The sequence below is a fragment of the Hypanus sabinus genome, chromosome 26 (assembly GCF_030144855.1).
Source record: "Hypanus sabinus isolate sHypSab1 chromosome 26, sHypSab1.hap1, whole genome shotgun sequence".
NCBI classification, from domain to species: Eukaryota; Metazoa; Chordata; class Chondrichthyes; order Myliobatiformes; family Dasyatidae; genus Hypanus; species Hypanus sabinus.
In genome coordinates this window covers 32674729-32701724 of record NC_082731.1, presented here as the reverse complement: position 1 = coordinate 32701724, position 26996 = coordinate 32674729, and the positions used below count along the sequence as shown (strand labels likewise).

The window sequence follows — 26996 nt, the reverse complement described above, 5'->3', positions numbered from 1 at the left end:
TGAAATTTTAAATGAAAGTGAAATGCCAGAAGTACGGAGCAGGTCAGTTAACATTTAGGAGGACAAACTGTTCATCTAGACTGTTCATCTTTCATACAGGGGAAAAAAGTTGTAAATTGCAGAGGAAAAAGGGAAGAACATAATGAAGAAAGGGAACTCAATGATAAAGGGTGTTTCATGTTTGGAGGATAGAAAAACTGAAATGAAAATGTACAATGCTGCAAAAAGCAGGTCAGGCAGAAATTGTGGAAAGAGAAATAGTTAAAGGTTCATCTCTGGGACTCTTCAAATATCAGAAAGAAAGAAAGTTTCAGTAGCAGAGAAAGTGGCAAAGGAAGAGACTGAACAGGAAGAATATCTCTGATAAGATGGTACAAAATGGACGACTGTACTAATTAATTAGCAGTTAGCGTCAGATTATTCTAATTTGAATGCAAAGCATTGCTAATAGTAAGGCTATGATCTTGCTCGGCAGGCCAGTCTACACAAATAGGAAAATAAAATATAAATCAAAATGATGACAGGAAGATGTGGACAATTTTGATACAGACAGAAAGATAAAGGTGAATTATCTAAAAAAGATAACTGGTATAATCATTTATCTAAAGGGATAAAAGGGCACCATGGTGAAGTTGTGGTTAGCGTGATGCTATTACAGCTCGGGGCATTGAAATTCAGAGTGCAGTCCTGGCGTCCTCTGTTTGGCGTTTGTACTCGTTCTCCGTGGGTTTCCTCTGCGTTCTCCTGTTTACTCCCATAGTCCAAAGACATACTGGTTAGAACATTAATTAGCCATTGTAAGTTGTCCATAATTAGGCTAGTGTTAAATAGGTGGGCCTCTGGCGGGGCAGCTCAAAGTACTGGAGGGGCCTATTCCACACTGGATCTCTAAAGCTAAGAATAGAAAGACAGAAAACCTACAGCACAATACAGGCCCTTCGGCCCACAATGTTGTGCCAAACATGTCCCTGCCTCAGAAATTGCTAGGCTTACCTATAGCCCTCAGTTTTTCTAAGCTCCTTGTACCTGTCCAAAAGTCTCTTAAAAGACCCAATAGTATCTGCCTCCACCACCATTAGAGAACTCAACATTGAATTCTGAAAGCTGCAACGTACCCTGACGGAAGATGAAATGTTCTCCTCAGGCTTGCTTTAGGTCTCGTTGTAACAGTGCAGGAGGCCAGGAGAGGTCGTAGTCAGCAGGACGGAGTGGGGCCGGGAGTGGGACATTGAATTAATGTGGCAACAATCTGGAAGCTCGGGGAATTCCTGTGGACTGAAAGTGATGCTCTGCAAAGTGACCACCCAATCTGTGTGTAACCCTCAGATTCGGACAGTGGCATTACTCCAGGGAAGACAGTCTCTGGCACCACCAAACGTGTGGAATCTGAGGTGAAAAACCTCTCGTTTGTGTGGATGCTGTGTGATCAGTTCCCCCCGTTACAAATCAGCACCACAAAATAACAGACTGTACACCATATGCAATTAAACGATTTAGCTTTATAATTCTTGACTAAAGGATTAGTGAAGAAGACAAAAATAAAAGGGCCTGTTTTAATGGAACAATCTAATGCGCATGTGTTGGAGCTCACGGTTTCCTTTTCGCCAATCCTCCATCGATTTCCCTGGGCTTCGTCGACTCCCGGCCCCTCTCCATCCTGCTGGCTACGACCTCTCCTTTCAGGTGTCTTCTCTCTTCATCTCTCGCCGAACAGGAGACCCAGATCGCTCATTCTCGGGCGCACACCACAAGGAAAAAAAAACACTCCCTTCATTGGACAACGCACAGCCCAAAGCCCCTGTTACCTCTAGCAATAACCCAAACACTGCTGCTGCAGAGAAGCCATTACATTAGGAGTGAAGTCTTTCCCGGTGTGTTACATGTGTTTGATTTCTCCAACGCAGAAGAGACCACAGTATGGGCACTTAATGTAGTGCACCAGATTGGAAGAGGTCCAAGTGAATTACGGCTTTGCCTGGAAAGATTGTGCCCCTACATTATGGGAGAGTAGAAGTGAAAGGACAAGGATTGCCCATGAAAGTACCATTTGATAGAGAGTAGTGGGTGGTGAAAGAAGAGTAAACCAGGAGTTAGGGAGGAGAGAACCCTTCAATATATCAGGTGATGGAGTCTATGTGGAGCTGGCTGAAATTGTGACGGTGACAGAGTGGAAGCTAAGAACCAGGGAAGCTGTGCCTTTGCTGTACCCAGGAGGTGAGATCAGAGGTGTGGGAAATGGATGGAATTTGATCAAGAACTCTAATCAAGAGTAGAAACTATGCTTCAGGAAGAAGGAAGACATATCAGAGAGACCTGTGAGGAATGTCTCATTGTCAGAGCAATACGACAGCTGGCAGGACTAAGAGGATGGAGTGGAGCCCCTACAGGAGGCAAGGCAGGAGCAAGTGGAGTGGGTGAGAGATCTGAAATGGGTCATACTTAAAAAAATATCTTGTTGTATTTTAAGAACAGGAAAGAAAGCTTGGAAGTGTGAGATACAAAATCGGATAGCTTATTATCAGAAGTTGTTGAATTTGAAGTGAAATACAGAAGCCTGTAATATGCCAAGCCAGGAAATAGGCTTAAGTTGAGTTTCATTAAAACTATAGAGGTCAGCGGGAGTGAGAAAGAACTGGAAGCTGCCGATCTGAATAAAACTTACCTGCAGGGCAGTCACTCTGACTGTTTGGTTTCCTTCAACAGAAGGAATGCAACATAATAATTGAACAAAATGCAAAGGAATTAGGTGAGTAGGTACAAGAAAGGAAGGAGGAGGCTGACAGTATGGCTGTTGCATGTTCTGCAATTCCTTGGAATGGTGCAGTATGGATGAGAATGGGTGTGGGTAGAGATGTATGAATGGACCAGTACATTCATGGATGAAGCACCATAATCAGAATCTTTTTAAAGGGAAAGGAAAAGAGCATTTATTCATAGTATCAACATACTTTATATATTCTAAGATGACAAGCCAACCTAATTAATTTATGTAACTTTATGGTCAATTACAGCCTACTGACAACAGCATTGAATTATTTTTGATGCCCCTTACCCCCACCCAAGCCCTAATCAACCCCTTTCAGTATGGACCAAGTGAGCCTAAACCTCCTGAATTCAAGTTTAGGGTGTAACTATTGGAAAGCACATTTTTAAATAACATGATATGCAAAGAGCCATTCCAGGCCATGATAGGCTTGTCAGCTCTGGTCTTGGACTCAGCTCATGTCTGTAGCAAGGGCCTTGTGACTGGAATAAACTTGATGCCTTAACTTCCATTCTCCAGATCAGGAGTTCCCAACCTGGGATCTACGGATCCCCTGCTTAATGGTGTTGGTCCATGGCATTAAAAAGGTTAGGAACCCCTGCCTTAGATCCTTTCAAGATCACGATGATCTGGTTTTTAAATTTCCACAGTATTTATCTAAAAACAATCAGCAATTCAAAACCTCTTTTTATTGAAGAGTATAAGCTGTCTTAATTTTAATATGTCTTGATTTGTGAAACTGATCATGTTTAACCTTTTTACATGTAGTCTTCTCAGGGAGGAGGGCATAGAACCCTTTTGTACGGTCATGCTATTCTTCTCCGACATTCTCATAGTGGCATGGTAAGTAAACAGAGCAAGCAACCGTATATTCATTATTTTTGTAATCATCCTTTTAACTGATTTGCCTTCCTCTATATCGGGTTCTGTGGGCCCCATGTTGGGAGCCTCTGCTCTAAATGACCTGCTGTAAACAAATTTCTATGAAGTGTTTGGATGCCAATTAGTGAAAGAGAAGCATAATTAAAGTTGCAACGCCTGTATCATTTTTTAGTGAAGTCAACTATTTCTCTTTTCAAAATCTACTGCGAAGCAATTGTTACCTGTTTGCTAAGGTGTACTATTGGAGCTCTGTCTAATACAGTAATCTGTTAATGCCCGACCTGAGGAAGTCGAAATACATTAAAATCTGATCTTTTCTACTGTGGGTGGTATTTCATCTGTACTTCTACTTATATTTGAATTAATGCATTTCAGTCAATAAATTATTATAAAATTGTAATAAGATTTAAGAGAACATTGGGGAAAAAAGTGTTATTGAGGCAGATTTGAAAAAAATACTTGTGTCAGCAACAGGGAAATGTCTCTACTTTGCTGTTCAATATGATCAGAACTGATCTGATTGTAATCTCAACACCACATTCCTGTCTACTTCTGGTAACTTTACCCTTCGCACATCAATAGTTTGTCTACCTAAGTCTTGAAAATGTTCAATCATTCTGCTTTAGTTAAGACTCCAAACCTTCTGAGAAATGAGGTTTCACCTTGTCTCTGTCTTAAATATTTTGAACTGTGATGCTAGTTCTCAGTTATTCCAAAAGGAACTTCTAGGAACCTAATCAGAGTGAACTGAAGTTTGCTAATTTGCTGTACATGAGAAAAAGATAGTTTAGTCCACTCTTGTCGGGAACTGTCATGCCGAAATACACTCCAGAAAGTGCTGGTAATGTTAAACCTGAGTTTAGTTGCTACGTTTGTGCTTTAGGCAAACTACTACTATTTTTCAAATTGTATATAAAATGTTACTGTTATTTAATGAAAGACATAACAGTTTAATGCAAAACAAAAGCTGAATTTTGTTTGATCCTGTTCCCTTGAACCTTTTCCTCAAACCTTCCTTACCTTGAAGCTGTCACTAGCACTCGGATGTCTCCGTATGATTGTGGTGTCAAGGTTACAACCAGATCAGTTGTGATCTTATTGAAGAGCAAAGCAGAGACACGCTCCTGTTTTTGACACGTTATTTCTTCAAATCCATTTCAGTAAAATGTATTTTAATGTAATATCCCTATGTATCCAAATCCACATTTTCCATGGATCTTAGATTGTCTTTTTGTGACTTTAGTTCTGTTTATGAAGTTTTATTTTGGTAATACTTAAAAAGTGAATTTTGAGTGGGAATGTTATTTGCAAGATTAAATTTTTGAGATTTCAATAATAGCAATTATAACTCTTGTCTTCCTTTGTTTACAGTATTTATGTTGTTTGACAACCTCGAGATCTTTAACAGATAAATTATCCTTTGATGTTGGACTGCAAGAAGATGCGTCAGGTGATTTTTTAAAGATAAATAATGTTTTAATTGATTGGCCATTCCTATTTTGAATGCTCAGGGGAAGATTTCTGTGGTCCCCCTACTTCGCACTTCAACTTAAATTTCATGGATTCAAAGGAGAAATGGAATGAATAGCAATTGCATTCTGTCCCAGAGTCCTTGTAGCCTCTTGTTAAAGTACATAGGAGTTTAACAGAAGCCTAGTGAAAATAAACAGCTGAGATAGTTTTTGTGAAAGAAGGAAAAATGGAAACTATGATTCAGATAATGTTTTCTTGTCGAAAAATATATTGGTGATTATCCATTTCCTGAATAGAATACAGTAAAACACTTGAGAAAGATGATTTGTGGGATATGGCCTAAAGTTTTGTAACTAGAAAAATATTGACCAACTTTTAATTTGCATTTTCTCGTCTATATTGTACATGTGTGCTTATTTTTAACACAATATTAATTGGGAGATTAACTACCGTAATTTTAATGTCATAAACAACATAGAGATGGGTCAGAATTTCTGTCACATGATGGAGTGTGTGCGCCTTCAGGCTTCTGTATCTCCTTTCTAATGGTAACAATGAGAAGAGGTGGATTGAGTTGATTGGTATATTTTTTCAGAACTTCTTTTAATATGTGATAAAATACGGGAAAATTCATCCCATGAGACTCACCAATGTGATATGCACAGGGGAAGCTTGCTGGTGGACCATTCATCCAGCCTCGAAGCAGAGGTCTGAAGGTGAAAAAGTTCGTGTGGGTGATGACCTCATCCTCGTTAGTGTTTCCTCTGAGAGGTACCTGGTAAGTATATATTTTTTAAATGTACTGATGTTAATGGCAAATAGCCTTCAGGACAACAATAGTAAAATCTTATTGTTCTGAGTATAAATAGAAATAACTAATTTGCTATTGCAAATTTGAATTATGTGGATATTTATGCAAGAAACACTTTGAGGGAATAAACAGGAATGTGCTCAAATTTTTAGCGTTCATGGATTTAATTCTCCATTCAGGAATCGGATGTCAAAGGATAAGAAGCTGTCCCTGAAGTATTGAGTTTTTTCTTTCAGGTTCCTGTACCTCCTTCCTGGTGGTAGCAATGAGAAGAGGGCATATCCTGGGTGATGGGGGTCCTGAATGATGGTTGCTGCCTCTTTGAGGCATCACTCGTCCAAGATGTTCTTGAATACTATGGAGGCTAGTGCCCATGAAGGAGCTGATTACGTTTACAACTCTCCTCAGCTTTCTTCAATCCTGAACAGCAGTCACATGCCCCCACCAACAATCCCCCACCCGTCCATACCAGATGGTGATGCAGCCAGTTAGAAATACTCCCCAGGGTACATGTGTAGAAATTTCTGAGTGTGTTTGGTGACTTATGAAATCTCCTCAAACTCCTAATGAAATATAGCCGCTGACTTACCTACTTTATAGTTGCATTGATATGTTGGGTCCAGGTTAGGTCCTCAGAGATATTGACACTCAGAAACTTGAAATTGCTCACTCCATTTCTGATCCCTCTATGATTCCCCACTTCTTACCCTTTCTGAAATCCACAGTCAGTTCTTTGCTCTTACTAATGTTGAGTGCAAGATAGTTGCTGCGGCACCACTCAACAAGCTGGTATATCTTGCTCCTGTACGCCCTCTTGTCACTGTCTGAGGTTCAGCCAACAATGGTAGTTTCGTCAGCAAAAAAGTGACAGTAGGATCTCAAAAATCAATCAAAATGCATTGAATTATTTTGTGAAGAGATGACAGGGAAAGTAACAGGAATGCTGGTAAAGCATTAAGTGTAGCACAGACTTTCCATCAGTTGCCCCATAAATAGGCAAGTAAATAATGTTTTTGGAGGATATGTAGCAGATTGCATTGCTAGCTAGTTTCAAGGTAAGGAAGTGGAATAAAATGATTTTCATGAAAGAAAGTGGATGGGGATATACCAGAAGGATCAGTGCTCGGACCACTTCAGTTCCCAATATAGTTTGATTTAGACTTTGTAATCAAAAATACAGTTACCAAATTATTGTAAAACCAAACAATTGCAGATACTGATCATACTGAAAGTAATCACAGTCAGGCTGCATCTGCGGGAGGAGAAACTACATTAGTGTTTCTTGTCAAATTCTCTTCGTTAAAATTTTGTTCTCATCAGGGTTTGACAAGGGGTGTTCATTGTGAATCATTAATCCTATGTTCCTTCCCTCAGATGCAGCCTGACCTTCTGAATATTCCCAGCACTTTCTGTTTCTTCTACTAAAAGTTTGGTACTGGTCATCACTGAGGAAGATGTTAAATAACCTACTGAATGAAAAATAACTAGCAAATGAAGTTCAATGTCTTTAAATGTGGGGAGGTGCATCTTGGTAGGAAGAATAGGGATGTTACATTACTTGGAAAACTTGAGCCTGAGTGGGGTGGAAGAGCAATACAATCTCGAGGTGCAAATGCACCAATCACAGGTTTATTTTAAAAAGGACAGAATTAAAAATAAAGATAAAGCAAGTAATGCTAAACTTGGATTAGACACTCTTTGAAGTACTGCGATAGTTCTTGCCATATTATAAAGAGAATATACGGGGCTATGGAGCTGTAGTGGATGTTTACAACACCAGAAATGCAGGGATGTCAGAATCAGATTCATTATCACTGACTTATTTGCTGTTTTTCAGCAGCAGTACAGTGTAGTGACATTAAAATTACTGTAGATTACAAAAATAGTACAAAAGACGGAATAATGAGCAGGTATTCATGGGTTCATGTACAGTTCAGCAATCTGAAGGCAGAGGGGAAGAAGTTGTTGAGTGTGGGTTTTCGGGCTTCTCTGTCTCTTTGATGGTAGTTGAGAAGTAGCCATGCCCAGGTTGGTGAGGATCTTTAGTGCCAGATGCTCCTTCTTGATGATGTTCTCAGTGGTGGGGAGGGTTGTGCTGATGATGGAGCTAACCCTCTGCAGGCTCTTGCAGTCCTGCACATTGGAGACTCCGTACCACGTAGTGACGCAGACAGGCAGAATGCTCTCCACTGCATATTTACAAAAAATTTATATGAATTTTTGGACTATATACCAAATCTCCTCGAAGTCCTAACGAATTAGTGCACCTGATTTGCTTTCTTCATAGGAAACACACTGATGGTCAAATCAGCACGAGCAAACAAGCTGGATGAGCTCGGCAGGTCGGGCAGCATCCGTTGAAACAGTGTCCTGACGAAGGGTCTCGGCCCGAAATGCTGACTGCTCATTTCAACTGATGCTGCCCGACCTGCTGAGTTCATCCAGCTTGTTTGTAAGTGTTGATTGCTTTCTTCATAATGTTTTGGGTCCAGGATAGATGCTCTGAGATGTTGATGCTTGGAAGCCAGAATGAGGGCTGGCGTATGTTCTCCCTACTTGCCCCTCCTGAAGTCCAAAACCAGTTCCTTGGTCATGCAACTCTTAAAAGTGTTATTTAGCAAGATATGCCTATTACGAAAAGATAAATATATCGAATTTTATTCTCATAAAGGATAACTTAATAGTGGTCCTGAAAAATGATAAGGATTCTTGTCAGAGTGGATGCAATAGAACATTTCCAAAGGGAGAAGAAAATTGCTAGAGGCAACAATCTCAGATGGTCAGCAAATACAGTAAGTTCAGTTTGAACTTGCTACTGAAGGGAGCAGTTGATACATTTCAATAGCGTTTGGATGTAAGTGAGAGGGAAAAACAATTGGTTGTGCTGATAGCTTTAGATGGGGTAATGCAGGAGAAAGTACTGATACTGGAGAAATGCTGACATGATGTCTGGGCTGAATAAATTTTTTCTGTTTCTGATTAATTGTATGGAACAGTTGTTGGAAGAATTGATTAGCATTTTTTAAAGTATTGCGAATGTAAGTACCCAAATACTAACTTCATCAAAACAATTATTTTGTAATCAAGGTGATTAGTTTTGCATAGCAACAGGCAAAAAAAGCTTCCTTGTTTTGAGGTTCATGCATATCTAACTCAGCTGTCTATTGGACATAATAAAATTATACTTAGTAACATTTGCTTAGTTGGGTCTGATGAGCTTCCATTATTATTTACTCATAATGTAATATGTTGTCCCAAGCTTCTTTACAGGAGCATTATTACACAGAAATCATACTGTGTCACATAAAAAGACATCAGAGTTTTACAGCATAGAAGCAGGCTTTTAGCTCACCTCTGCCAAACATCATGCCGATTGTTACCAATTACACTTGCCCGCATTAAATATGCTCCCCAACTACCCTCTGCCTCCTACCAAGACAATTTTGTATCCAGTGTCCAAAGTCACCTTAAATCCCATCTTCTAGAAAAGCCTGTCTTGTCAGAAGTCTTGCTGAAGTCCACGTAGAGAATTTCTACTGTCCTGCCTCCATTACAGACAGACATACTTTATTGATCCCGAGGGAAATTGGGTTTCGTTACAGTCACACCAACCAAGAATAGTGAAGAAATATAGCAATATAAAACCATAAATAATTAAATAATAATAAGTAAATTATGCCAAGTGGAAATAAATCCAGGACTAGTCTATTGGCTCAGGGTGTCTGACACTCCGAGGGAGGAGTTGTAAAGTTTGATGGCCACAGGCAGGAATGACTTCCTATGACGCTCAGTGTTACATCTCGGTGGTATGAGTCTCTGGCTGAATGTACTCCTGTGCCTAACCAGTACGTTATGGAGTGGATGGGAGACATTGTCCAAGATGGCGTGCAACTTGGACAGCATCCTCTTTTCAGACACCACCGTCAGAGAGTCCAGTTCCACCCCCACAACGTCACCGGCCTTGCGAATGAGCTTGTTGATTCTGTTGGTGTCTGCTACCCTCAGCCTGCTGCCCCAGCACACAACAGCAAACATGATAGCACTGGCCACCACAGACTCGTAGAACATCCTCAGCATCGTCCGGCAGATGTTAAAGGATGTTAATCCTCCTGATCATCTCTTCAGCTCATTAATACAAAAGCTTGATCATATAAGTAGATTTAAAGAAAAAATCATTGCTAAGAAAGAAAGAGAAAGGCAGAAAATTACACAGGGAATTACAGACTGCAGGTCCAATGCAACGGAAGGAGCTGTTGCCCAGTAAATATTTCACCAGTGAGAGGGATCTTGACATTTGTGAGGATAGTGTATAACAGACATGTCAACATTAAGAAAGAGGATGTGCCGGAACTTGTGAAAAACATTAAGATAGATGAGACCCCAGGGCCAGGTGGAGAACACCTCATTTGATTTCTGATTGCTGCACCTTTGGCGATAATCTTTGCGTCCTCACTGACCACAGGAGCAGTACCAGATGATTGGAGGGTGGCAAGTGTTACTTGTTTGTTCAAGAAAGGGAGTTAGGATAACCCTGGGAATTATAGAGTAGTGAGTCTTATTTATGAAATGCCTTATGAAAATCCATATGCACCACATCCACAGCACTTCCTTCATCGACCTGCTTTGACACAATCTCAAAGGATTCAGTCAGGCCCATGAGGCATGACGTGCCCTCACACAGCCATACTGACTATCCCTAATCAGACTATTTTTCTCCAAATGCATGTATATCCTGTCTCTCAGTATCTTCTCCAATAATTTTCCCACCACTGAAATAAGACTCACTGGTCTATAATATTATGTGCTATAGGAAGGATGTGGAAGCTTTAAAGAGCGTGCAGAGCAGATTTACCAGGATGCTGCGTGTACTAGTGCACGTCTTATGAGAATAGGTTGAGCGAGCTAGGACTTTTCTCTTTGGAGCAAAGGTGATTTGAGGTGAAAGGTGTACAAGATGATAAGAGGCATAGATAGGGTGGACAACCAAGACTTTTCCCAGGGTGGAAATGGCTTATACAAGGGGCATAATTTTAAGGTGATTGGAGGAAAGTATAGGGAGGTTGTCAGATGGAAGTTCTTTATACAGAGACTGATGGGGTACTTTATACAGAGTTCTTTATACAGAGACTGATGGGGTACTTTGAAACCCTGGCACAGGTGGTGGTAGAGGCAGATACAATAGGGAGATTGATTTTAGAGTAGATTAAAAGATTGGCACAATATCATGGGCTAAAGGGCCTGTACTCTGCTGTAATGTTCTATGTTCTAAATAAAACTTGTGCAGGGTGTTCAAGATATTGGCAATATTTAGTTATTCTGTAATTATGTCAGTCATCATCACTTGAAGTGCATTCTCAAGACTGAGGATGCTAAATCCAGAATTACATCCCAGTTCCTTTGGTGGAGCAGTTCAGTTCGGGCATAATTCAAGGGGAGATAACTTACCTCATGGGCATCCTAGATGGCTAAATAATATGCAAGCGATAACAAAGAAGAGGGGCGAGATATAAGTTTCAAAGGATTGAAAGTATATTTATCATAAAATAATTTATAAATTATACAACTGAGATGCACCTCTTTGAGGTCTCCACAAACATAGAAACATAGAAAATGGGTGCAGGAGTATGCCATTCAGCCCTTTGAGCCTGCACCGCCATTCAGTATGATCATGGCTGATCATCCAACTCAGAACCCCCTCCATACCCCCTGATCCCTTTAGCCACAAGGGCCATATCTAACTTCCTCTTAAATATAGCCAATGAATCAGCCTCAATTGTTTCCTGTGGCAGAGAATTCCATAGATTCACCACTCTCTGTGTGAAGAAGTTTTTCCTCATCTCGGTCCTAAAAGGCTTCCCCTTTATCCTTAAACTGTGACCCCTCGTTCTGGACTTCCCCAACATCGGAAACAATCTTCCTGCATCTAGCCTGTCCAATCCCTTTAGAATTTTATACATTTCAATAAGATCCCCCCTCAATCTTCTAAATTCCAGTGAGTATAGGGAGACAAGACACCAGAAAGAGCCCAATTTAAAAAAGGACCAACACCCAATGCGCAGAGAAAAAGAAGAAAAGCACAAATCCTGCAAACAATAAAAGCAAGCAACAGCTTGCATGAAGATGAGGATTTTAATACCAGATTTCAACTTGGTGTGAATATGGTAGGACTGAGGGTGAATTGGTCTTGCTTTAAGTTAGATATAGTAATAAAATGTAGGATCTTGGATTTATAAACCCAGACAAACAGACACAAAGAACAGCTTCTTTCTCACTGCTATTAGACCTCTGAACCAATCACCTCTTTCACTCTTCTTTCGTGGTAGTACTACACCGTTCTCATGCCAGTTCTTTTATCTCTCTTGGTTATTTTGTTGTTCTCACTTTATTCTTATTGGACTATGGTCTCTGCATCATTCTGTTTTGTGTTTGATGTTTATGATGTGTTGCTATTTATTATTACCATGTATACTTAGAATTTATTCTGTGAACTTCATATAAACAAAGACAACAAACTCATCTAAGTCTAATCTAAAATAAAATGGAGATCATGATTATGTTGCAATAAAATTATTAATGAACATTTCAACAACAGATTGGTTGAGGTAGGTCAGGGTCAAGTAATATGGAGTGGTCATCATGATAATGCTGATAACGAGTCTGAGACTCATCTCTAAGCTAAAGATAATAAGGTGGGGAATGGTCTGGTCCAGTTTCAGATAAACATTTGGGAGAGGAATGGAGGTGGCCGTCATTAAAAAAATCAATAATTAATCTTGCAGTTTCCCATAGTTGTTCCTTTCTGCGCCGTGTGGTGCTTCGGGCAGCAACCTTGTTTCTTCTTTTAGCATTTGTTTTTTAACAAGATCGAGTTGCCAGCTCAACGCTCAACCCAGCACAGATGGAAAGCGTGCAAGGAGCTGGCCAGATTTGAACCTGGGGCTGCCCACCTTGAGGTCCGGTGTGGGTGCCACAGCACCACTGGCTGGCTGTAGTTTGCAATTGATTGTGAGGTGATGACTGTTTTCAGTAAGACGATGTAGGCAACACTGAAAGGAATTTGTGAAGTCATGAAGCGTGAAAATGATTAATCATTGTAAAGATTACTCACTGTGGAAAAATACCATAGAAAACATAATACTGCTTTTTTTCTCTGCACATCTTCCTTTCTCCGTAGCATTTATCTTATGCCAGTGGAGACTTGCAAGTGGATGCATCTTTCATGCAGACTCTCTGGAACATGAACCCTATCTGTTCAGGCTGTGAACTCGCTGAAGGTTAGTTATGAATTGTAACATGTCTAAATGTTAACATGTAACATGTCTGTAAACAGAACTAAATGTATCTTAAGATAGAAAGAAAGAGTATTTTTATGTGATATATTGGTCTAATACATAGCAAAAAATTGAAAACATTTAGACGGACAACATAACTAAAGGGGCTGCGCAAAATTGCATATTGTTTAGACAAAATGTTCTTATAATGATTTTCCTCAAATGCAAGCTAAAGTTTCAATAACATTTATTTGTTTCAAAACAAAATTGAAACATCTAAATTATGTAATGCTTTGGAAGGTGTCTCAGTGTATTGTGGTACTTAGTGTACTGATTGGGTTGGAGATAGGGATGCCTTTATCCCGTGGGCATTGTAACTGCCAGAACATGAAAGCAGATATTTATCAAACACAATTGCTTTGGGGCAGTGCAGCTGTTGAGCTGATATTATGTAGTTTAAATCCACCAGTGTTGAGTATATAATGGGAATAATGGCAGTGCATTAAGGATCATTATAGTTCGCATACTGAAGTTTTGTTTAACGGTACCTTGAAACACTTGTTCACATTATATTCATATAAAGGACATGCCAATGTTATTTGACCACGCACCAGCTATATGCATGAAATTCATTTTCAAAAGATTTGATCCATTAATTAATTTCACTTCTGATAACAAGAGCTTAACATAAGTTAAGTTTAAAAATTACATATCCGTAGAGCTAACAATGGATGTGGAGCTGAGAGGTATAAACATCACCGAGGATCTCACGTGGTCTGTACATACCAGCTGTGTGGTGAAAAAGGCACAACAGATGGTTGAAGAAGTTTGGTATGCACCCCCCCCCCCAAACTCTAAGTACTTTCCATGTGCGTGTGCTCTTAACTCCTGGTGGAGTCGTCAGGGCACTATCGTGAAATGAGGTGGGATCAGGAGAACTGAGGACTCCCACGTTGCCTATTGGACCATGGTATCAGAGGTTTTGTTGATGGAGATTGCGGAGTTGGGGGAAGGTTGATGAGGGTTGGTTGGATGTGATCCAAAGATGAGGCTTAGTAGTTTAGTTATGTGGTGGGCATTATAGTTTGGCACTATGTTATTAAGACCTACTTATCTCTTGTGTATCCAGTGATGGTTGTCCATGGCACAATGTGCTCAGTGTGCTTTGTGCAGGAATGATGTTACCTCCTGGAAATGGCATCAGTGGTGCAGAGGGTCATGACAGGAAATGCTCGGTTGACTCTTACTGCCCGTTACACTGCTGGCATTTAGGGCAGCAGTGAAGGTCCTCCATCTCTGGCCGTGTTCAGGGCTTCCTTCATCATGTCAGTAGCTTCCTCTCAGTTTTCACTGCTGTCAGTCATGCAAGTCCCGGGTGGAGACTCGGGAATACCGTCACACTCGGATGTAGAAGGATTCTTCATTGCTGTTTCCAGTCTGGGTTGTTAGCCCTGAGCTAAATTCCTAAACCCAAAGGACTGACGGACCACTCCAAGTCTGACCTCTGCCCTTTGACCTGTTTGGCATGGAGATTCTACCAAGAGTCAAAGCATAAAGCCCTGACTCCAGCCATTGTAGCTCTCCAGGTCTCTGAGGCATACAAGCCTCCACACCATGAGAAGATTATGGTCCTTTTGGAGATGCACAGAGTAACATGATCTCAAAATGATTGTTACTTTACAAAAATGAAAAATAAATCAATGTACAGTTGCATGTATTGAGAAACAAATCTGCAGAACTCATATTAATTTAAGGCATTCATTTTATTTGTGATTTCATGAATATTTTGGCAGCTGTAACCCTTAGTCATCTGGTTTGAGTAATTTTGATGAAATGTATAGTGATTGCAATTAAGTGTTACTTTAATGAAGTTGGTCCTCTGATGCGTTGGAAACCAGTGTTCTGAAATACTTCCACTCAGAACTGTCTTATTTATGGATATCAAGTCAACAAAGCATTACAGCTCAAGTTGAGTCAAAGATTTAAAATTTGGTCAGTATATATGATGTAGAAATAGACTGAAATATGAGCTTTAAAGGTTGAAGTGCATCAAAACAGTTCCAAGTTTACTCAGAACAAACAGTTGAAAACTTAGAAAAATGCTACGTTGAAACATTAGAGAGAAATTCATTCAGGTTCCTTTATACTGTGTTTTTTATGTATACAGGATTCTTAACTGGAGGGCACGTTCTTCGCCTATTCCATGGCCATATGGATGAATGTCTTACTGTAGCGTCATTTGATCAGGGTGAAGATCAACGCAGGTCGGCTTATAATTGTGTTTTTTTAACTATTTTAAAATATTCTGTTTTCAGCTGTGAAGTTTGTTTCTTAAGAGTAAAAAAAGTCTCTTTCGAAAGACCGTCATACTTAGCAGTGACAAGCCACTTGCAGTGACACTAGACTGCATGATTACTAACACCGCAGTTCAATCACTACTCTCTGTGCTGCTGGGCTTTTTGTGCTGGGATAGTTGAGCAACTCATCCTTCTATGACATGGAGGGGAAATTTCGGGGCCAACTTCAGTACATCCTTATATCCAGTGATCCACTGAAACATGTGTGTGATGGCAATTGAGACGTTGTTCACCATTCTGTGGGTGACAGAGGTCCTCCTTGTGTGCCCTCTCTTACCCTAAAACATTGGTTCCCAACCTAGGGTTCATGGACCTCTTGCTTAATGGTATTGGTCTATGCCTTTAAAAGTGTCCCTGCCCTAAATCTATGTACTCTAGCTTTATTCACCTTTGACAGGAAACTTTTTTTGCAGTTCACCTGACTGTACTTTTCATAATCTTATATACTTCAATAGTGTACCCTCTTATATACTTATATACATCAATAATGTACCCTCTTAACCTCTCACGCTCTGAGAAATCAGGCCCAGCTCCTTCAGTCTCTCCTCATCACCGAAGCACTCCAATCCAGACAGCATCCTTCTTGCCCTTGTCCTGTGCTGTCACATCAATCTCATAGTGCAGTGACCAGAACTACGTGTGGTAACAAGACAGGGTCTGGCCAAGGTTTTGTTAAGATGGAGCATAACCTCCCTGCTTCGGTATTTCCTAAATAAAGAAAGCCAGGATTCCATGTTCACTACCTGTACTTCTACCTGCAAGGGTCTTTGGTGTTATACACCAAGGTTCCTCTGTTCCTCAGTACTCCTTAGGACCTTGCCATTTATGGTGAATTTCCTAACACCATTGGTGCTCCCAAAATGCATCAGGGTTATGTTGCTTCTATTACATTTTATCCCATTTTACCAGCAAGGTTTTATCAATCTATACTATCCTCCACACTGTCAACAACTCCAGCAGTCTTTGTCATCTGTGAATTTACTGATCATTCTTCCAACATCTACATCTAAATCATTCTTGTATGTAACAAACAACTAGGGTCCCAGTACCAAATGTTGTGGAACACCAATAAACAGATGCATACAATTACAAAAACACTCTTTTACCATTACCCTTATCTCATAATTTCTTACTAACTTTGGATTCATATTTGCCCATTGTCCTATGAGCCTTAACCATTTAGTCCAGTTTCCACGTTGAAGAGCTTGATGATCTGCACTATCCTCATCAATACACTTTGTTACAGCCTGAAAAATTCAGTCAGATTGGTCAAACAAATTTACCCGTGGCAAAGCCATGATGGCTTTCTCTGATTAGTTCCCACCTTTCCAAGTGTTCCTTAACCTTATCCTTCATAATTTCTTTTTCTAATAACATCCCTGCAAATGATGTTGGGCTCACAGTTCTGCAAATGCCAGGTTTTTTTCTGTTGCCTTCTTTGAAAAGTTTGAGCTTATTTGTCACCCTCCAGTCATCTAGTATCTCACGTGCGCCTGGAGAAGATTTAAGAATCTCAGCCAGAGCCACACACTAGAGGATGCTAGGATGGAATTATACGAGGAGTGATTGTTAAGTTCGTGACCTAAGGTAGAAGGAGTCAACTTTAGAAAACCTAGCACATTTATTTTTCAACATAGACCCCTCCTACATTTACACACTTAGTCCAGCTGTCGTGGAGCATACAGAACCCTTCTCCGTAGAAGTCGGTGTCTCGAACCTCCAGAAGTGGTCCACAGCATGGGATGATTGATAAGTTTGTGGCCTAAGGTAGAACGAGATGTCATTAACTTCAAACTTTCTGCATAATCACTCAAAGAGTTGAACAGCACGAGCATGTAATGAGAGCTGTATAACTCATCTCCTTCTACCTTAGGCCACAAACTTATCAATCACCCCTGCTGTGGACCACTTCTGGAGGTCCAAGACACTGACTTCTACAAAGAAAGGATCCGTATGCTCCACAACCGCTGGACTAACTGTAGAAGAGGACCATGTTGAAAAATAAATGTGCTAGGGTTTCTAAAATTGACTCCTTCTACCTTAGGCCGCGAACTTATCAATCACCCCTTGTATTTCCCATAGCCTCTATAGACATTTCTGTAATTTATGTTTTGTTGTGCTTTTGTCTTTTCTGATTATAACTGCCATTTTATAATAGTCACCTTGCAACATCACAGATTTTCCCCCTCTACATTGGAGAAACAAAACAGATGGCACCGTGAGCAAAGAATGTAATACTGTGAATTCAGCAAAGTGGGCAGCTATTCTTAATTTCAGAATCAGAATCAGGTTTAGTATCACTGGCATATGTTGTGAAATTTGTTAACTTTGCAGTAGCAATACAAAACATAATAATATAAGGAAAAAACTGAGTTACAGTAAGTGTGTATGTTATATATGTATATATGATGTATTTTAGATAATTTATATTAAGTAGTACAAAAACAGAAATAAAAAATGTAGTGAGGTAGTGTTCATAGTTTTGATGTCCATTCAGAAATCTGATGGCAGGGGAGAAGAAGCTGTTCCTGAATTGCTGAGTGTGTGCCTTCAGGCTCCTGTCCCTCCTCCCTGATGGTAACAATGAGAAGAGGGCATGTCCTGGGTAATGGGCTCCAATTTTTTGAGGCATCGCTTCTTGAAGATGTTTTGGATACTATGGAGGCTAGTGCCCAAGATGGAGCTGACTAATTCAGAATAGGGCTGATGGGCAGAAGTCTGTGATGGTACAATATTGTAGCATAGCTTTCTCATGAACGTAACTTGCAGTTTTAAAGAGTTATTTTAAAAAGCTAATCCATCACATGGAGCTGGAGGATTTTTTAAATCGCTACCCCTGTCGCAGATTTTATGGATGCTGGAGACACTCCCAGATATAATGGATGGTGCAAGTTACAGTGGTTATTCAAGGTGGACAAGGATCATTCATCTTGAGGAGCGGGAAGTGTTTGACCTCTCAGAGGAAATACTTTTTAGAAGAAAAAACTTATATTTTAAAAATGGTATGGGGTTTTCCTCTGAATGTAGCAGTACAAAAGAGAGATGGGAAGAGCTCCGTGTTCCAGATGGAGCAAAGACCAAGGTCACAAGGACAAACCAGAGAACTATAGACCAGTGAGCTGGTGTATCAGTGGTTAGATAGTTAATGGATTCTGAAGGACAGGATATATTTGCATTTGGAAGGCAAGGACTGATTAAGGGTAGTTTTGTTATTTGGAGATCCTATCTTTAATTGAGCTTTTTGAGGAGATGACCAAGAGATTGTGTATTTAAATTCCCTGGCATTATCATTATCAGAGGATCTGTCATGGGACCATGATGTGAGTATCATCACAAAGAAGGCACTACAGCACCTCTACTTTCTTCGAAGTTTGTGCAGGTTCAGCATGTCATCTAAAACTTTTAACAACTTCTGTAGATGCACAGCGTGGAGCATTGTGACCGGTTGCATCACGGTCTGGTATGGAAAACCAGTGCCCAAGAATGGAAAAGTGGGTGAACACAGTCCAGTCCATCTCAGGCAAAGCCCCTCCCCACCATTGAGCACATCGAGGAGCGCTATCAGAAGAAAGCAGCGTCCATCGTCGAGGACCCCCACCATCCAGGCCATGCTCTCTTTTCACAGCTGCCTCTGTAAAGGAGGTGCCAGAGCCTTAGGTCCACACCTGAGATAGTATATGATGACATATACGTACTTTGAACTTTGGCATGGTCCCTAACATTGGTTTAGAAGATTGCACCATGTGAAGCCCAAGATGAGCTAGCCATTTGGATACAAAATTGGTAGGGAGTAAAATGTAATGGAGCATTGCTTTTCAGATTACAAACCTGTAACAGAGTGATTGGTGCTGGGTCCTTCATTGATCATCACGTGACTCAAGAGAATATAGGCAACATGATTAGTAAGTCTGCAGACTATTGAACAGCGAGGCCTGAGCTACAAGTACATAGTTCTCAGAAAGAGACAGTGTAGGTAGACAGAGCAGTGAAGGTGCATGGTGTGTTTGCCTTCATTGCCCAAGACCTTGGATATAGGAGTTGGGACATCATGTTACAATTGTAAACATCATTATTTAAACAACTCTTGGAGTACTGTGTGCATATTTTGCTCACTACATAATAGGAAGGATGTGATTAAGCTAGAGAGGATGCAGGAAAGATTCACAGGAATATTACTTGGACTGGGGGGCACTTGAGTTATAAAGAAAGACTGGATAGGCTGGGACTGTTCTGCCTTTAGCAAAGGAGGATGAAGAGTAACCTTTTGGATGTTTGTTTATAAACTAATGAGGGGCTTCAATAGGGTGGAAAGTCGCAGTCTTTTTCCCAAGGTAGGCGAGTCTAAAGCTAGAGTGCATACTCTAGATTTGATGTGAAAGGTGTAAAATGTAAAGGGAATACAAGGTGTCCTGCTGAAGGGTCTCGGCCAGAAACATCAACAGGGCTTCTCCCTATAGATGCTGCCTGGCCTGCTGCGTTTCACCAGCATTTTGTGTGTGTTGTTGTTAACGTCGACAGCGCTTCTCCCTATAGATGCTGCCTGGCCTGCTGTGTTCCACTAGCATTTTGTGTGTGTTGTTGTTCATGTCGACAGCGCTTCTCCCTATAGATGTGCCTGGCCTGCTGCGTTCCACCAGCATTTTGTGTGTGTTGTTGTTAACGTCGACAGTGCTTCTCCCTATAGATGCTGCCTGGCCTGCTGTGTTCCACCAGCATTTTGTGTGTGTTGTTGTTCATGTCGACAGTGCTTCTCCCTATAGATGCGCCTGGCCTGCTGCGTTCCACCAGCATTTTGTGTGTGTTGTTGTTAACGTCGACAGCGCTTCTCCCTATTGATGCTGCCTGGCCTGCTGTGTTCCACCAGCATTTTGTGTGTGTTGTTGTTAACGTCGACAGCGCTTCTCCCTATTGATGCTGCCTGGCCTGCTGTGTTCCACCAGCATTTTGTGTGTGTTGTTGTTAACGTTGACAGCGCTTCTCCCTATTGATGCTGCCTGGCCTGCTGTGTTCCACCAGCATTTTGTGTGTGTTGAGGGAATCCAAGGAGCAGGTTTTACTGACAGAGGGCAGTGTGAGTATGTGGCACAAGATAGTAGAGCTGGGTACTTCATGCAGGTTGGATTTTAATGTGTATTTGAGTGATGACAGCACAGCTTGAATTTCTTTAAGGAAAATAATGTCCTATCGTTGTTATGTTTTGCGATGCATGATGCGGTGTTTGGGCAAAGCACAGCACTGAGTTAGTACACCAGGAATGGGTGAAATCAACTTACTAGGCAAAGTTCTCTGAAGACACAGAGCTAGCTCTCTATTTACGGCTCTGTGTGGTGTTTAAGCTACACGTGAGTCCAGCTCCAAAATATAATTTAATGCAAAGCAATCCACTGAGGCACTTCTCTTTCACTGTAGTCTAGTGTAGTGGTCAGTACAATGTTTTGCAGCGCTGGCTGTAAGAAGATCGGGGTTCAATTCCTGCTGCTGTCTGTAAGGAGTTTGTGCATTCTTTCTGTGACTGTGTGGTGCCCTGGTTTCCCCTCACATGTCAAAGATGAGCTGGTTGCCTGTTAGGGTAGTAAGCTGTGGACATACTATGTTGACACTGGAAGCATAATGACATGTGCAGGCTGCCCCGGCACATCCTCAGCACAAGGAAACGCATTTCAATGTATGTTTCAATTTACATATGACAAATGTAGTGTTTGATGCTTTAATCTTTGACAGGTGCCATATGCTAAAGCTGCTCTTCAAAGCTTACTCTCTAATTCAAGGATAGAATGGGATCTATTTGATCTATGAGTGGAAATCAGCATCCTATTTTGGAAATATATTTTCCCTATCATGTTATGTTTAACCACTCTGTTGCAAGTTGGGTCATTATAGTAATGAGTAGCACGCACAAAAGGCTGGAGGAACTTTCAGCTTAAAATGACATGGATGCTGTCTGACTTGCTGAGTTCCTCCAGTACTTTGTGTTTCCATAACAGTAATATTAGAACCATTTATTCACCTGTCTAGAACGTAACTCCCTATAATCTTCAGTGGTAATGAAGGGTGAGCTATGAATGTTAATCTGCAACCAAAAGCTACTATCTGTCAGTGGAAACACATTGAGGTAAATTTGATTCCTCTTACTGAAATAGTTCTAGTTTCCATGCTTCTACTACTGATTAACCCATTTTCTTTATGCGTTGTGAAAGCTTAAGGCCAGGAATAGAACGGATATTTTTCTGCATATAATCAAGACTTAACCATGAAGACATTGGCTTATTTCTTTGTGCAGCTTTAAGCATCTACCTTTCAAAGGTCTTTTCCTGCCATCCTAGTGACATGCTGTGTCCCCTAATTGTTGCTTGCAGGCTGATCGTATCAGAATAGATTGCAGGTGGCTGTGAAGAGCAGCTACGTGCAGCTCTGAGCCTTAATGCTTCAGCTTCAGAATGTCAATCTCACCAGGAGCATCAGGACCGACTGGCTGACAGACAGCAATGGGGAATCTATCAGAATGATGAGGATGGGGCCTCGCATGCTGTCCCTCAGAGAGGGTGACATTGTTCTCCTAAACCACTGATAGTTCCCTGGAGTAGTAGAGGAGGGTATTAGCTGTCTTCTGAAGTTTTTGAAATACAAACTGGTTTGTAGTCATCCTCACCTTCCTTTACCCTCACTATCTTCCTCCAAGGTCAGTGTCACAAATCAGCAGCAATGAGTATATAATTGAGGCAGGTTTTTTTTTATAACAAATAAACATTTATTAAACACTGCTTTAAAAAAAAACCCGAAAGTAAACAAACGACTAACGTAACCGGAAGTCAGCTGCGATACGGCAGCTCGAACAGTTCTTAAAGCGATAATGCTTAAACAGTTCTTAAAGAAGTAATGCGAAGGTCCAAAGTTTTACACAGTCAGTTAAAAGGAGCGACTTCTTGAAAGGTGTTAAATTCTCTTTTGTTGCGTTACTTCTGATCCCAGCTGCATTATGCTTTTCCCGGAGGATTTACGATCGAAGGAAGTAAATGGCTTAAAAGGCACTGACCTTTCTTTGGTGAAACTTTGTATCCAACTCAGTACTCTCTTTTGGCAAAGCAGGATTCCTTGTGCAAAGATTAAACAAAGTTCGAATCTATTTCACCGTCGACCTTAACTTTCCAAATCCTTCAGTATGTCCAAACTCCGAATCTTCACTCTCTACTGACTTTACTGGCAGTATTGTAGCGAAACTGTCGGCAATAACCTTTGAGACTTGAGGCAGAAAGTAAAGCTCCACTTTAAAATAAACCTGCGTCATAACGTCAGAATACGCAGCAAAGTGGAATCACTAGTGAAATCATCCACTGACTGCCCTGCGTCACAGGGAGGGGTTCTCCTTTTATACCCTGTTGAAAAAAAAAAACTATCACATGACCTCTCACCGGCAGGAAAATGACATCACTTCCCCATCACAAGACGATTACCTCATCTCTGGTACAGCCTTAATTGCATCACGGTCACGTGACAGGTGCAAGATACCCACGGGTACGTAACATCAGACACTGGTACCCAAACTCATATTGTCAACTTCTTGAGCTTTCATAATCAGAATCATTCCTGTTACTTCAGGCAACATTTTCCTATGGGGGATTATAATAAAGACATACAATAGGAGTGTCCGTGCAAAGCTATATTTCTATAGACCTCCCTTCCCTGTCTGCACTCTTATAGAATCATGGAGAGACCCAGAACAGAAACAAGCTCTTTGAGCCACCTTGCTCATGCTGACCATTAAGTTCTTATCTATGCTAAGTTAGTTTATCGACACTTTTCCATAGCCTTCTCTTCCCTGCTAATGAATATTCAAAGACTACCTGCCTCACCGCCTGCTCAGATAATGTATTGCACATTTCAGCCACCCTCTGAATGAAAAAAAATCTTCCTTGAAACTTCTCTAAATCTGTTGTTGAGTCCTGACAAAGGGTCTCGGCCCGAAACATCGACAGTGCTTCTCCCTACAGATGCTGCCTGGCCTGCTGCGTTCCACCAGCATTTTGTGTGTGTTGTTGTTAACGTTGACAGTGCTTCTCCCTACAGATGCTGCCTGGCCTGCTGCGTTCCACCAGCATTTTGTGTGTGTTGTTTGAATTTCCAGCATCTGCAGATTTCCTCGTGTTGGCTCTTTAAATCTGTTGTTCCTGACTTTAGATGTTGACCATCTGTGTTCAGATGTCTCTGTTAGAGGAAGAAATGCTCACTCTCTGCCATATCTGTGCCCCTTGTTCTCTTTAACACCTTTCTCCACTCCAAAGGAAGCATATCCATCCTACTGAATTTCTCCTTGTAACAGAAAACAGTTGCAATTTTGAAACATCATCAGCAATTATAAATACAAGAGGTACTAGGGATTCTGCAGACCTGACTTTGAAAAAAAATCCAACTTTATGCAAATTCTTCTAGACTCTACTGTAGGGTGTAGTGCTTAAAATTCTTCACCAGGAAACAATGCAAAGACCACCCATAGAAAAATCCAGCGTCATCTCCAAACTCTGCTTCGGGTAAGGTCAAATATTACGAACGCCGAGCCACTTCTTGTTAGTACACACTTTTATTTGTTAAACTGCTAATCATTTTGATTAGCAGAACGCTCTGCCTGGTAAAAACATTTATCATGATTCCATTACTGGTGATGACTCCTATCACCTATGCTATAGTCTGCTTTTTACATAATCAGTCCACAAGGGCAATTGAGGCTCATAATTTTAACGTCTCGGCCCAAACTGTCAACTCTTTATTCCTTTCCACAGATGCCGCCTGACCTACTGAGTCCTTCCACCATTTTGTGTGTGTTACTCTTAATTATAAGGGAAATTCAATTTACAGTCGGTTCTTAGTAACAGAACCCTTGGGGTCCCTGTAGAGAGATAGTAGAAAAATTGTACATGAAGAATTCCTTCTGGGTACCCTCCAACCTGATGGCATGGATATTAATTTCTCCTTACAGTGAACAAGTTTCCCCCACCCTTCCTCTATTCTCCACTCTGACCTTTCACTTCAACTCACCTGCATATTACTTCCCCCTGCCCCCCCACCTTCCCTTTCTCCTACTGTGCATTCTCCTCTCCTATCAAGTTCTTTTCAATCCAGCCCTTGACCTTTTCCTCCTTTTCTGGCTTCACCTATTACCTTCCAGCTAACCTCTCTCCCTTCCCCACACCTTTGTATTCCGGCCATCTTCCTTCTCCGTCCTGAAGAAGGGTCTCGATCCAAAAAGTTGGCTGTTTACTCTTTTCCATGGATGGTGCCTGACCTGCTGAGTTCCTCCAGCATCTTGTGTGTCTTGCTTTGGATTTTCAGCATCTGCAGACTTTCTCCTGTTTGTGGTTCAATAACAAACTTTCAATAATCTGACAATTGTTAAGTGCTAGTATACTAGTTTTTTTTTTAAAAAAAGTCCTTTTGAATCTCTTTGGAAAAATTTCAAACTTCCTTTGTCATTTTGTGTAAATTTATGAACTGAATTAGTATTCTCTTTATATCCTACAGGTTTGTTCACTATGAAGGTGGTGCAGTATGTAGTCATGCCAGGTCCTTATGGCGATTGGAGCCACTACGCATCAGGTAGGGACTGATCCTGGCTTCCAATAATGATTCAATGTTATTTAGAGGAACTATGTAAATTATATTAGTTTATTAGAGTAACTGGGTAAAATTGGAAGCATAGAACCAGTGATTAATAGTATAGGTGATTCAAACTATGCCTTGAATTAACATTTTCCTGAAATATTTCAAATTTAATTAAAAATCATGATGAGGAAATATATGAGATAAGTTAATCAAGGAAATGGTTTAAATGAATATCAAGTAAATACAAATATTACTTGTTTTTATACACCTGTGAAACTGCAGTTTGAATGCAGTGTATAGGTCTGCTCTGCCTATCCAATGAAGAATATACTTGTCACAGATAAGTGCAGTAAAAGATCATCCAGTTGATTAGCAAGATGGCGTTGTAGGAACAGATGAATGAGAGGAGATGTCATTTACTAAAGATTTAGATGTCAAGAGTTGATAACTTTATTCATAGAAATGTGAGTTTTCATTCATTTTCTGAATATTTGTTACTGTTCTCAACAGCTGGAGTGGCAGCCACATGAAATGGGGTCAACCGTTCCGTATTCGTCACGTTACCACGGGCAGGTATTTGGGCCTCGATGAGGAGAAAGGGCTTCTGCTCTTCGAACAAGAGAAATCAAACACCAAAATCACTTCATTTTGTTTCCGAATCTCAAAGGTGAGAAAAGATTTGCTTTTCTCTAAGTTTATCGTGTATTGCATTGTATGGCTGCCGCAAAGTTAACACATTTCACGACATATGCCGGTGTCATTAAACCTGATGCCGATTCTGAAATTGAAGCAGAAGAGATATAATTTCATGTACAAATTTATGCCGAGCTTCCCAGATGTTTCTGGACTAGGTTATATAATTTATTCCTGGCCTCTGAGTGAGTTGATTTTGGGAGGACAGTAGTTGTGTTGCTATCCCATTAGAATAACTGTTTTACCCTGGATTCTTCATTTTCACTTGCACGCTTTTGAGGATGAGGGTTTCCCCTCTCACAACAGTAACAAGCACAAAAAGAGCGCCTCCTTGGAGCTCAGAGAGATCATCATTTGAAAGACTGCGCTGTGCTGCGGCACTTCTTGATTTTGATCAACCAGACCCTGAGTAGGCATGATTAAAATTAAACTGTGATAATCAAGCAGAAGGTGAATCTTGCTGGAAGAAACATACTCAGACTCTAAATCTAAAATCTACCTGCCCCGGTTCTGACTCATTCCTTTCCAATCTTCATCATTCTCCCTTATCACAGCTGATTTTGTTTTATGCCTTTGACAGTGCACATTCTTAAAAGTTCACAGTTTCATTTGTCAGGCATTTCCTACTATGTTTTTCATTAGGTAGGGCAAAATAAATAACCATTAAATTAACTTTATTCTATCTGTGTGCGAGAATACTTGCTGATTATTTAAAATATGGTAATCATGCTCACCGTATCGGATTACAATTTTTATTTTGAATTGAATTGAATTGACTTTACTATTTACATCCTTCACATACATGAGGTGTAAAAATCTTTATGTTACATCTCTGTCTAAATGTGCAATCATATTATAGTATGATTACTATATATATTACTATATACTATATAAATTATAGTAATTTATAATAAACAGAACAGTCAATGTAACGTAGAAATACACTCAAATCAGCATGAGTTCATCAGACTGATGGCCTGGTGGAAGAAGCTGTCCCGTAGCCGGTTGGTCCTGGCTTTTATGCTGCGGTACCATTTCCCGGATGGTAGCATCTGGAACAGTTTGTGGTTGGGGTGACTCAGGTCCCCAATGATCCTTCGGGCCCTTTTTACACAGTTGTGTCTTTGTAAATAACTTGAATCATGGGAAGT

At 40.6% G+C, this 26996-nt stretch overlaps 1 protein-coding gene across 1 annotated transcript in view; it reads left to right on the top strand.

Moving 5' to 3' along the window:
- Nucleotides 1–26996, top strand: part of LOC132381739 (ryanodine receptor 1-like) — a 500293-nt gene that overhangs the window by 28793 nt on the left and 444504 nt on the right. Inside the window, exons 5-11 of the mRNA XM_059951310.1 lie at nucleotides 3533–3607; nucleotides 5018–5096; nucleotides 5785–5897; nucleotides 13105–13204; nucleotides 15369–15465; nucleotides 25072–25146; nucleotides 25663–25819. Of these exons, the coding sequence (XP_059807293.1) occupies nucleotides 3533–3607; nucleotides 5018–5096; nucleotides 5785–5897; nucleotides 13105–13204; nucleotides 15369–15465; nucleotides 25072–25146; nucleotides 25663–25819 (696 nt within the window). The remainder of the gene's footprint in view (nucleotides 1–3532; nucleotides 3608–5017; nucleotides 5097–5784; nucleotides 5898–13104; nucleotides 13205–15368; nucleotides 15466–25071; nucleotides 25147–25662; nucleotides 25820–26996) is intronic.